The sequence below is a fragment of the Paroedura picta genome, chromosome 5, assembly GCF_049243985.1.
Source record: "Paroedura picta isolate Pp20150507F chromosome 5, Ppicta_v3.0, whole genome shotgun sequence".
Taxonomy (NCBI): Eukaryota; Metazoa; Chordata; class Lepidosauria; order Squamata; family Gekkonidae; genus Paroedura; species Paroedura picta.
Genome location: NC_135373.1, coordinates 112,350,299 through 112,363,417, shown reverse-complemented (window position 1 = coordinate 112,363,417; position 13,119 = coordinate 112,350,299). Strand labels below are relative to the sequence as shown.

Below are 13,119 nucleotides of genomic sequence, written 5' to 3'. Positions count from 1 at the left end.
CCTGAAGGGAAAATGACAGATTGCCAGCCTTGGGAAGCAAGCCGCTACTTAAGATAAATTCCGTGCGTGAATCCACTGCCTGGCACGTGGAAGCATCTCCCACAGCAGAATGCATGCATAATCTGTGCATGAGATGCAAATAAACATGTCAAGGTTAAAAATAACCAAAGTGTATGAGTGGCACAGTATGTGTGTGTGTTTGTGGGGGGAAGAGACTCTTGGAGTGCAGCTCTCTTCATTTCTTTATAAACTTTCAGCCATTTCAGACTGACATAGAGCAGCAGGGCTGAGCTACCCAAGAGACACAGACTGTATGTGATTCACTCAAGGCTGGATTACTGCTATGTGCTGCACATTGGGCCTGCCCTTAAAGTATGTCCAGAAGTTAGAAGACTGCACAGAGACCATATTCCCAACAACAGCACCCATGGTTCAATGTTGGCTTCCCATAGCTTCCAAGACACCCTTCAAGGTTCATTTTCCGATCTACAAACCCCTTGGGTCACTAACTCCTGGGAAATTGCCTTCCTTGTGCTCTTTCGCAAGCCCTGAAGGTTGACTGTAGAACAAAGCAAAAGGTTGTACTCTTACATTCCATGATTTAGCATTCCTGCTGTAAGCCGTTCCCCTGAACTCACCACACTGTGGACAGCGGCCTGAGTTTCACACGTGTAAAGGGATTGGGAAGACCTGGGTTCAAACTTCCATATGACCACAACATGTAGGGAAGTTTCACCATCTCATGGGAATCTCATGGCGGACTACCTGGATAACAGCCAGTATTCCTGGGGGCATCGCCATAATTCATATGGATCCACATCCCAACTAGTATTACATGCAACAGCGAAATAAGGAAACGCTCCATTTAAGAGCCCACATCGTGCAGAGTTCAGAGTACTGGAGATCCTGGGGTTCAAATCCTCAGTGTGCCAGAAAGGCTCACGGGGTGACCTTTGGCTAGTCATGGGCTCATTCCGCACATGTTAGATAATGCACTTTCGGCTCACTTTTCCTGTGAGCAGATTTTCCTGTTCCACACAGGAAAGCCCAGTTGCTCAAGTACATCAAAAATGCATTATCCAGCATGTGCAGAATGAGCCATGGTCTCTTAGCTATCCCATAAGATGGTTATTGGGGAAATAAAACAGAGGAGTGGAAGAAAAATGTTATAACCTGTTTGGCATCCCCACTGGGGAGAAATACACACCCGGAAGCGTCAAAGAGATCAGGTAAGTGCAGAACTGGGTTTAGACCAGTCAACAGCGCCCCCTTGTCCACGATGGTGAAAAGTGTCATCACTTAATTCTGTACCAGTTGAAGCTTCCAGATCAAGCACAAGGGCAGGCCAGCGTACAGCGAGTTACAGAAATCTATTCTGGAGGTGACCGTCGCATGGATCACTGTGGCCAGGTGTTCGGTGGACAGGTAGGGCGCTAGTAGCCGAGCTCGGCGCAGATGGAAAAAAGCCTGCCTGGCTACCTTCTTGACCTTTCTTGGGAAATGGCAATTGCCACTTTGGGGTTTGGAGGTGAATTTCTTCCAGGCCACACTGGCCAGGGATTCTGGCTTGTGGGAGGGGGGCAATTACCTGGGCATGGAATTGGGGTCACCGTGGGTGGGCAGGTAGTTGTGAACGTCCTGCATTCTGCAGGGGATTGGACTAGATGATGTTAATGTTCCATGTAAGTTATATAATGTTCAGTGTAAACCGCCCAGAGCTGCAAAGAAATGGGCGGTATAGAAATCTAAATAAATAAATAATAAAATAAATGATCCTGGAGGTCCCTTCCAACTCCATGTTCTATGATTTCCAGCTAGAAATCCCGTTTACCTGCGGGACCGCTTGGTTGCTTATGCCCCCCGCAGGGCACTCCGCTCTGCGGGTATGAATTTACTGGTTGTCCCGGGCCCACGGGATGTTCGCCTGGCCTCGACCCGGGCCAGGGCCTTTTCAGTCCTGGCCCCAACCTGGTGGAATGAGCTCCCAGAAGAGCTAAGGGCCCTGCGGGATCTACCAGCTTTCCGCAGGGCCTGTAAGACGGAGCTCTTCCGCCAGGCATATGGTTGAGGCCAGGGCAGCTCTCCCACTAATCCATCAGAGGATCCCCTCCAATATTGAGATCTCTAACATCGAGATCATTGTTAGATCTATTGTATTGGTGCCACCCTCTTCTGAATATTATTCTCTCCACCAGGCTGAACTAAGATCAGAATTGTGACCACTGCCGCTATATGTTATATGTAACTTTTGCTGATGTTAATTGGGGTTTTTATGGGGATTTTATTGTGTTTTAACTATTTATGTTGTAAACCGCCCTATTGGGAGAAGGGCGGTCTAAAAATTAAATAATAATAATAATAATAATAATAATAATAATAATAATAATAATAATAATAATAATAATAATAATAATAGAATGAGAAAATAACAAACCCCAGATTTCTGCCTCCCTCCCTTGAACGATGCCTGACCATTCCAACTCCCTCAAGAGGCCTCCCTCACCCCATCTTATATATGAGAATCATGGTTTTAAATTTTACTTTTAAAAAGAAAGAACCAAGCTCTCGCGGCTGTATGGGAAACAAACCATCTTGATACTGTGGCCGTGGGTAGCTGTATTTTGTGACAACACAAAAACCTGGGCTTCATCCAGACTTAGGATCCAGGGGAGACAAACTCTTGGTTACCTCAGACATCTGCATTTCTCGCCTGCTGCTGGTAACTAGAGTTTGGGCTCCATGAGATACAGGAAGAGGGAAGTGTGCGCCTGCGCATGGCAGTGCGCCAAATTTGCTCACATCCCAGCTTAATGTCAGCTTAACATGACATCTGAATGCAGCTCAGAAGACAAATAAATAGAGAGAACTAAAGAGCCATTAGATTTTTTAAATTACAATATTTTAATTATCTTGTTCCAAGCGCTTAATTGACAGTCTGAAAGGGCCGGGGGTGGAGAACAACAGGTCCCTGGGCCGTGTCAGCTGGCAAGAGAGGAGCTTGTCACAAATCCCAGCACTTTAGCGGCTGTGCTTTCCACATGCGCTGTCAAAGGTGTCTGGGGGGTGGGGGGGGGGACATGGGTGGAAGTTCAGGAGGACGGGATGAGGGCAAAGCAGAGTGAAAGGCACACTTCTCATATTTCTGACATCCCTGGCTTCAGAGGTGACACAAATGATCGCACTGCATAAATGGAATAAAAACTTCCCGTTCCGGGGCTTATCTAGTTTTCAGTCTGTTTGGTTTTTGATCAGATTCAAGGTTTTGGTATTAACCCTTAAGGCAGAGGGACCCCTTGCCTGTATACGCCCCCTGCAGAAATCTTTGCTCCGCGGTTGCTAATCTGCTCATGGTCCCCGGCCCCAGGGAAGCACGCCTGGCCTCAACCCGGGCCAGGGCCTTTTTGGTCCTGGCCCCGACCTAGTGGAAGGAGCTCCCGGGCCATGACGGAGCTGTCTAAGTTCTGCGGGGCTTGCAAAACAGAGCTCTTCCGCAAGGTCTTTGGCTGAGGCCAGGGTCAGGAGCAACAGGGGCCCCCCTCTGGCCAGTGCAGTACCATCATGCAAACCCCCACCCTGTGGTGAGTGGCAGACTGGCGGTGATAGGGGAAGAATGGAGACTCTGCTGCTTTCTTGTGTTTTTGTGTTTTAAAGCAGTGGTCCCCAACCTTTTTATCACTGGGGACCGGTCAACGATTGACAATTTTACTGAGGCCCCCGAGGGGGGGTAGTCTTTTGCCAAGGGATGCTGCCACCGCTGCCTGAGCTCCTGCTCCACTTGCTTTCCCACTGGTGCCCCTGATTTTCCGCCGCCCACTGGGGGGCGTTGCCAGCAGCAGCTGCACAGTGCCATGCCTAGGGGGAGTCCCAGCCTTGGCAGCCGCCGGAGAGTACCAAAGGTGAGCCGGCAGCAGAGTGGCAGGGCAGCCCCCGAGGCAGCAGCCGGGGAGGAGGACGATGAAGAGCCGCGGCCCAGTACCGACTGATCCACGAACCGGTACCAGTCCCCGGACCAGGGGTTGAGGACAGCAGTTTTAAAGGGTCTGGTTGGTTTTGTAGGGGTTTTAATTTGTTTTAGGTAACCCGCCACGAGTCTACAGAATGTGATGGGATAGAGATCAAAAGCATACAAATAAATAAAAATAAATAAGGGAGACGACCAAGGAAGACTCTGCAGGGGCAGGCAATGGTAAACCAGCTCTTCTTCTCACTTGCCTTGGAAGCCCCTTGCTGAGCTCGTCTTGGCACCACTTTACACACACACACACACACACACACACACACACACACACACACACACACGTGCACAACGTAAAGCTTTGTAAAAGGGAACTGGTTCTCTCCCCTGCCCTCCCCCACCCACCCGCACAGTGTAAAAGACCAATGCATCCCCCACAGATTGGTGGGACATCCCAAATTACTTTCCCTGCCGCAGCCCGGCCTGGAAAAGACTCTCCCTGCAGCATGCCGCAAACTTTGTCCTCGTTTTAACCCTGCGAGATGCTGAAGGCCCAGGCCGTTGCCTATGCTTCGCTGACAACTGCTTGGGCCAAGTGTCTCGCTGTGCCGGTTTCGGAGGGAGGGCCTCTCAGGAAGCAAAAGGGCGGCTCGCTTTGTGGGTCGACTATTGAGATGCAGCCGATTAAAACATGCCCTGTGCAGTGACAACTCCTATTATGCGCCTGCCAGGCAGATAACAGAAAGCACAGAAGCAGGGATTGAGTCAGTGGCTTAGAGTGAAGTGCTGACCAGTGTGGCTTCCACTCCACACGCAACTTTCTTGTTTGGCGGGGGGCTTGGGGAGGGGGGAACGAACTGTGCCTATTTGGGGATGGGGTTTAGTGGTTTGAGTTTTCAGCTGCTTTTGTACATCTCGTGTATTTTGATTGTCTGTGCCTTGTATTGAGTGTGATTTTGGGTTGTTTTAGGGGTAGTTTTTATTGGGGGCGGGGTTCTATGCACATTCTGTAACCGGCCACGAGCCTTATTGGGAGTGGCGGGTAAGAAATCAAATAAATAATAATTATTATTATTTCACAGCAGCTGTTCTCTGCCCTCTCCAAAGCGGAAGAGCCCCTCTGCCACGGAGCAGCTGTGGAAGAGCGAGAGAAAGCGTCTGAAGCGTCTGTCGCTTTGAGCATGACCATCAGGGCATGGCACACGGCCGTGGTGAGGCCCCAGGAGAAAGGAAGGCAGAGCTTTGCGGGAATTTGTACAAAAAAGGCAAAGAAAGAAAGGTGCTGGCGGGATATCGCTGCTAATGACAGATCCTTGCCGTGTGGCTGGCCAATCTAGGAGTGGAGTCAGGCTTTGTTTGTTTAGTTCATTCCAAGGAGTTTTAAGGCTCTCTCATTTCAATATTAATTTACGAAGCTGGCATTTCCTGCACAGCCAAACCAAATGCCAAATGAAACTCTCTGCCTTGAACTGCTAAGAGGTAAGGACGTGAAGGTGCAACACCTGTGCTATTCTTCACTCATTGCCTGCAGACACACCTGCTGTTTGATCCAGGCAGGTGTAGTGATGCATGTGATTCTCCTTAAAGATACACACAACAGCATCACATCATATTGTGACTTCATCAGCAAAATTGGGTGGGTACCAACCACCGCGAAGAAGAGGTGGTTTTTATACCCCACTTTTCCCTGCCCAAAGGAGTCTCAAAGCAGCTTACAATCAGCTTTTCCTTCCTCTCTCCCCAACAGACACCCTGGGTGGTAGGTGGGGCTGAGAGAGCTTTGACAGAACTGCTCTGTGAGAAAGAGCTCTAACAGGACTGTGACTAGCCCAAGGTCACCCAGCTGGCTACATGTGGAGGAGGAGTAGGGAATCAAACCTGACTCTCCAAATTAGAGGTCACTGTTCTTAATCACTGTTGTTGTTGTTGTTGTTGTTAGGTGCGAAGTCGTGTCCGACCCATCGCGACCCCATGGACAATGATCCTCCAGGCCTTCCTGTCCTCTACCATTCCCCGGAGTCCATTTACGTTTGCACCTACTGCTTCAGTGACTCCATCCAGCCACCTCATTCTCTGTCGTCCCCTTCTTCTTTTGCCCTCGATCGCTCCCAGCATTAGGCTCTTCTCCAGGGAGTCCTTCCTTCTCATGAGGTGGCCAAAGTATTTCAGTTTCATCTTCAGGATCTGGCCTTCTAAGGAGCAGTCAGGGCTGATCTCCTCTAGGACTGACCGGTTTGTTCACCTTGCAGTCCAAGGGACTCGCAAGAGTCTTCTTAATCACTACAGCTAGCCAGTTCAGTGAAGGTAACTCAATGCCAAAAAGAAGAAGGGGAATGACTCTCAGAAGGAGCAGTAGACCCTGAAGGGGAGAGACAGCATCTGATTCTTGCAAATACATTTACAAATGCCACTGCCCAAACTGGGAGGCACTTTGCAAGAGCCATGAACACTTAATCCTGGCTCAGCCTTGATATTTTGCTTCACCCCAGTGAAAATGGCATCCAGCAGTACCTGGATGGTTCTCACAAATAAGCAGACCCAACTAACCGCGCAGTCCTAAGCAGAGTTGCACCTTTCTAAGATCACTGACTTCAATGGAATTAGAAGGGTGTTGCTTTGTTGAGGATCGCACTGCAAGAGTCCATTCATTCATTCATTCATTCATTCATTCATTCATTCATTCATTCATTCATTCATTCATTCATTCATTCATTCATTCATTATAGCATTTATATACCGCCCTCCCCAAAGGCTCAGGGTGGTTCACATGGAACAGGAATGATACAGGTAACTCAGTTTATAATAATAATATAACAATAACAGAATAGATCCAATAACCCAGTTATGGCGTGCCAACCCTGACACCTTTTTACTTACCCGTATCCACTAAGAAAACCCCGTAATTATTGTGCAGATCCGAGCTGTCGGGGCAGTTCTCTATTCCGGCCTGATATACGTCCTCTGCTTCTTTCAATTGATCCTTAAACACAGAAGGGAATGAGGAAATGTGGTTAACCCAAACTACGGTCAGCCTTGCTCTGAATGGTTACCCGCTAATTTCTTACGCTGGCTTATGAGGCTGGGAGAGCCCTCCCCAGAAGCCAGGGCCAGCCTTGACGGAACTGTTCCAGTACCAGCAGAAGGCCAGACCAACAGCCAGATTACGGACAACACGGTGAAGCTAAGCAGGTTAGCTGCTGCTGCTCCAAGCTCCTTTTACAGGAAAGGAAAAAAGCCACCTATAGGAAGTGTAAGGAAAGAGAAGAGATGAATGCCTCTAGAGCAGTGGTCCCCAACCTTTTTATCACCGGGGACCGGTCAACGCTTGATAATTTTACTGAGTCCCTGGGGGGTAGTCTTTTGCTGAGGGATGCCGCTGCCTGAGCCACTGCTCTGCGTGCTTTCCCACCGGTGCCCCAGACTTCCCGCCGACCGAAGAAGAAGAAGAAGAAGAAGAAGAAGAAGAAGAAGAAGAAGAAGAAGAAGAAGAAGAAGAAGAAGAAGAAGAAGAAGAAGAAGAAGAAGAAGAAGAAGAAGAAGAGGCTGAGAGAGCCCTGATATTACTGAAGAAGAAGAGTTGGTTCTTATATGCTGCTTTCTCTACCCAAAGGAGTCTCAAAGCGGCTTACAATCACCTTCCCTTTCCTCTCCCCACAACAGACACCTTGTGAGGGAGGTGAGGCAAAGAGAGCCCTGATATTACTGAAGAAGAAGGAGAGTTGGTTCTTATATGCCACTTTTCTCTACCAGAAGGAGTCTCAAAGTGGCTTCCATTCCCCTTCCCATTCCTCTCCCCACAACAGACTCCCTGTGAGGTAGGTGAGGCTGAGAGAGCCCTGATATTTCTGCTCAGTCAGAACAGCTTTATCAGTGTCATGGCGAGCCCAAGGCCACCCAGCTGGCTGCATGTGGGGGAGCGCGGAATCAAACCCGGCTCGCCAGATGAGAAGTTGGCGCTCCTAACCACAACATCGAGTGTTGTACAGCATTACATTAAGCTATATCTTAATTTACTGCCCGCTCTCTACCTATATGTAATGGCTGAGGAAATTCTCTTTCACTCTATCTGAAGAAGTGTGTATGCACACAAAACCTTATACCCTGAATAAAACTTTGTTGGTCTAAAAGGTGCCACTGGACTCAAACTTCGCTCTGCTGCTTCAGACCGACACGGCTACCCCCTCGAATCTGCTTTCAACAGGAGGACAGGGCAATTACCCTGACTTACAGCCCAACTTCTGTGAGTATGAAACATTAATCTTAAATGCACGTTTTACCGCTACTGGAGCAAAGGAACACCAGGGCTCATTTTAGATTCCTAGCCTGCTGGGGGAAATGTGCTGTGCAGGAGCAACCAATGCAAATTCCATCCCTGAAAGAACTGTAAGAAAAAAATATATATATCCAGGATCTACAATTCATCAGTTTGGCTAGGAGGTGTCTATAAGTCATACTTGGAGCACTTTGGCCTAGTATGAGATATATTCTGGTAGAATGGGAACTAGGGTTGTGTACTAGGGCCACCAAAGTGGCCATTCAAGCCGGAAGCGGCCACCGCCGTGGCCCGAGGTGGAGAGGCGATGCCAGAGCCAGCACACCATTCGGTGCACAAATGCAGGTGTGTGCGTGGGCCAGCTGGCGGGTCAGTACCAGCGGCACCCCTCCTCCTGTGCCACGGTGCTGGCCGTTTCGGGCTCGAACGGCTGCTTCAGCGGCCGAAGCGCACAACCCGAATGGGAACTGAGGAAGTGCTGCTCTTTCCCATTTTGTATCTTTGGCTTCCTGTGTGACTTGTTTACATGGTGAGGAGGAATGACACTGTGGCAGCCGCTAGCATAATGGAAGTAGCAGCCTGTACGGCCTTTCACTTGGAATCCTAGGGCCCATATGCCCTCATCCATGGATAGTTTTAGTTTAGGTATCCTGTAAGTTATTTGCGTATAATATTTAGGAACGTGGAGGAGGGCCAGGTTGACAGAGATGCCTATGGATCATCAGTGGACCCAGCTTCCCACTGTCAAGAGAGCTAAAGCTCAAAACCAGGGGTAGTCAAACTGCGGCCCTCCAGATGTCCACTATTTATTTATTCTTTATTTATTTATTCTATTTCTATACCGCCCTCCCCGAAGGCTCATGGACTACAATCCCCAAGAGCCACTGCCAGCACATGCAGCATCTGTTGATATACCCTGAGATCACATTTGCCACGTTTGCTGCTGTCTAATCATACTCGATTTGCATTCCAACAAACCCAGATTCTGTTCACACAAACTACTACACTGAAGAGTATCTCCCATTTGGGGTGTGTTTTTGTTGGTTTACAACCAAGACTGAAAACCTTACATTTAAAATGTAAATCTATCATCTGCCCATTTCCCCAACGTATCCAAGTATGATGGCATTTTATCTCCATCTTCCGAAGTGTTTGCTACCCCACCCAATCTAGTGTCATCCGCAAATTTAATGAGTCAAGATGGATAAATCGTGCCTCAGTCTTCAAAAAGAAGAAAAAGAAAGATCCAGGAAATGGATACCAGGGAAGATACTAGAACAGATTATACCAGCATGAATTTGCCAAAAATTAAATTCTACCAGACTCTCCTTGATTATTTTTAATTGCTTAGTGGGTCCTGAAAAAAGTTGTGGTTATAACATACCTTGATTTCAGCAAAGCACTTAACAAAAGGCCCGTGATATTAATGAATTAATCGGTTAATTAAATATGAGATAGACTACAGTCGTGCCAGGTGGAGTCACTAAAGGTTGGAGAACTATACTCAAAGGGTATCAATCTGGAAGAAAATCAGTAAGCTTTACGGGGCTCTGTTTGGGACCCTGCGCTCTTAATTTCTCTCAATGGCTTGGATGAAGGGGTGGAGGAAAACTTTGTTAAATTTAGTGGGAAGGATAGCAGGCACCTTAGAAGAACTTCAGAGGCAGTAAATCTCTGAAACTCAGTGCTTGGAGGAATTGTTAGCCTCTGTGTCCTGTTCTGTTGGCCCTGCAGGACAAATGGCTGGCTTCTGTATGAAACAGGATGCTGGACTAGACAGACCACTGGCCAGGTCCAGCAGAGCTCTTCTAATATTTTCTTCATAGCCAGACCTAATGCAGGATACAGTGTCAGGCTGGGAGAATGACACTTTCAAGAAAGACGAAGACAATTTGGAAAAGGCTTGAAGGAGGGCTAGGAACATGGTCAGAGGTCTGGAAAACAAGTCCCACAAGAAAAGTCTGGAAGAACGGAGTATGTGGAGCATGGGAAAAGGAAGGCAGATCATGTTCTTCAACTACCGGAAGGGCTGTCACATGGACGCGGTCAAAGACTTGTTCTGTGCCGCTCCAGAAGGAAAGATTAAATATAGTAGGTTCAAGGTACAGGGAGACACATTTCAGTCGAGCATTCGGAGAAATGTATTAATGGTAAAAATAGTTCAACAGTGAAACCAACTATTTAGGGCATGCTGATGGGTTCTCCCTCGCTGGAGGGGTTTCAAGCAGTACTTGGATAGCCATCTCTTGCAGATCCACTGGCTCTGTATCTCTTGCATTGAACAAGGGGTTGAACTAGATGGTCTATAAGGCCTAGCTCTTTGATTCTATACATTGTCCCTTGTTCATAAATTCACATAATAGTATTTAGAATTGGCACCCCCTTTTACTGGAGACATGAACCAGAGGATACTATGCACATTTTAGATAGGATGACTCTGATAGCAGGGCTGCTTAGGCAGCATGGACTTGATTATTTTGTGTGCATGCATGCAGAAGTTTAAAACATGCAGAGAGGTTCCAAGTATTTATTACAGAGCGGCTGCCAGAGGATCAGGGCCTGATAGCACCTCTCAAAAATATCTACCTATCCAGCAAGAAAAGGTTCTCACTGCCATCCAGGAATCCTCCGACCCATGAATGCTAAGATTCAGGAAGAGAAAATCCATACTTCCAGAATCTGGGATTTCACGAAAAATAAGAAAGGCAAAGTGACAGTCAGGTGCTTTTGTTCTAGCGGGCCTCCCATGGCATCGTCATTCTGCATAGAAGGGACAGAATGCACATCTGGGTCTTCTGATGGGGCAGCTGTCCCAGCTGCACGATGCCTGTAGGTACATAAACTCCAGTCGACTCTCGTGATCAACAAATCACACGCAATACCTCCGTGCGGCTGCAATCGCGGGACTGTTCTTTTGATAGAAGGAAGCATTTGTTAGGGACCCATGAGCTAACAACACAAGCAAACAACTCTTCTTGAGTCATCAAGACAAGAAGATCCCGGATCATAACCTGTGTGTATCGTCTTCTGACTTTTTAAAGATTGTTTCCGTGCGCAAGATGATGACTGAATGAATGGTACAGATCAACGATGAACGTTTCTTGCAGGATTTTCTGTCATCTCAGCAGCAAAGAAGGTCACGGCTTCTAAGTGGCAATTGCTTTTGACTCATAGCCTCTTGGACTCTATATTAGCTATTGCTCTAAATGGCCTTTTGACCAGTGTGCCATGCTACTGAAAATCCATACTGTTTAAACCACTTGTCACGGTGAGCAATTAATATCATCTATTTTCTGGAGCTGGTTCAACATAGGAGTTTATTCATACGTCAATGGTAAAGAAGGGGGAAATTAGCATGCAGAGACGTCTCTCCTCCGTAGATAAAGCAAACCGGCATCAAAAGGCAAAGTTCTGGTTTCTTTTTCCTAACAGCCCTTGCGGCGTTTTCTCTCTAGCCTTCTGAGCCTAGGCGTTTTAAAAAACATCCCTCTAGAGGGTGAGAAGAAGGTGGTATGATAGCGTTTTAATAACACAAAGGGTAGCGCTTTCTCCCCACTTCAAAAATTGCATCTGCCTTATACAAGCAACAGGCCGGGAAAAGAAGGGGATCTGATAGCCATCTTCAAGTATTTAAAAGGCTGCCATGTAGAGGATGGAGCAGAATTGTTCTCTCTTGCCCCAGAGGGACGGACCAGATCCAATGGGATGAAATTAATTCAAAAGAAATTCCGTCTAAACATCCGGAAGAAGTTCCTGACAGTTAGAGTGGTTTCTCAGTGGAACAGGCTTCCTTGGGAGGTGGTGGGTTCTCCATCTTTGGAGATTTTTAAACAGAGGCTGGATAGCCATCTCGCGGAGAGGCTGATTCTGTGAAGGCTCAAGAGGGTGGCAGGTGACACTGGATGAGCGATAGACACCCTGTGAGGGAGGTGAGGCTGAGAGAGCCCTGATATTCCTGCTTGGTCAGAACAGCTTTATCAGTGCTGTGGTGAGCCCAAGGTCACCCAGCTGGCTGCATGTGGAGGAATGGGGAATCCACCCGGGGAATCAAAGTCGGCGCTCCTAACCACTACACCAAGTAAGGTATGAATATAATTATGGACAATTCAAGCCCAGAATTGAGACTTCCTTGATACAGTTTTACTTCCAACACCATAAACTTTAGGATGCTTTGGGCTGATCCTGCGTTGAGCAGGGGGTTGGACTAGATGGCCTGCATGGCCCCTTCCAACTCTAGGATTCTATGATTCTATAAACAGCTTTTTGAAGCCCACATTTATGTAATGGACAGCTGTCAGCAATGTCATTCATGTTCAGTGCATCTGATCAGGGGGCACTGTGCAAAATACAAGAAGCTCTGAATACCGATTTCCAAACATTCAAAAGGAGATATTACATTATGATAGTCATTCAGAACTAAACTGAGTTACTTTACTTAAAAGGCATTGTGTTAAGTATGTATTTAGAATTAGCGTTAAGCTTATTACAGGCTACTAAATTAAACACTGCTTGTAGCCAGGGGTGGGGGGTGGTATTCTGCCTGTTTCTTATTGATCGAAATGGGTTTGGGATGTAGTCTTAATGACTAAATTAACTCAACGCTTTTAGGGATCAAAGGAATGGATTTGCCCCTAGAGACAGATTTGTGGAGAGAATAGCCCCTGTTTATTAGTCTGGGAATTTAAAAATCAGCAATAATAGAATTCCATGTGCATACCTTTAAGCTTTATGAATTGCTCATTCCCACCCTTTCTCTTTTTCCTTTATTATTATGCATTGTTAAATGTCATTATTAAAGTTCTCTGTCGTGACGAAAGTGTCATCCTACTTCTTCTGTTCATGGTTCTTCCTGCACAACATGCGCGGAGCCATAACCGCAAGCATGCTTTTT

The 13,119-nt window shown here is 47.2% G+C and overlaps 1 protein-coding gene across 5 annotated transcripts in view; it reads right to left on the bottom strand.

Moving 5' to 3' along the window:
- The window catches only part of TMTC1 (transmembrane O-mannosyltransferase targeting cadherins 1), a 186,101-nt gene that overhangs the window by 10,443 nt on the left and 162,539 nt on the right, over positions 1 to 13,119 (bottom strand). For all 5 annotated transcript variants that reach the window (XM_077339957.1, XM_077339959.1, XM_077339958.1 and 2 more), the window contains one exon: positions 6,833 to 6,935. In XM_077339957.1, coding sequence (XP_077196072.1) covers positions 6,833 to 6,935 — 103 coding nt within the window. The remainder of the gene's footprint in view (positions 1 to 6,832; positions 6,936 to 13,119) is intronic.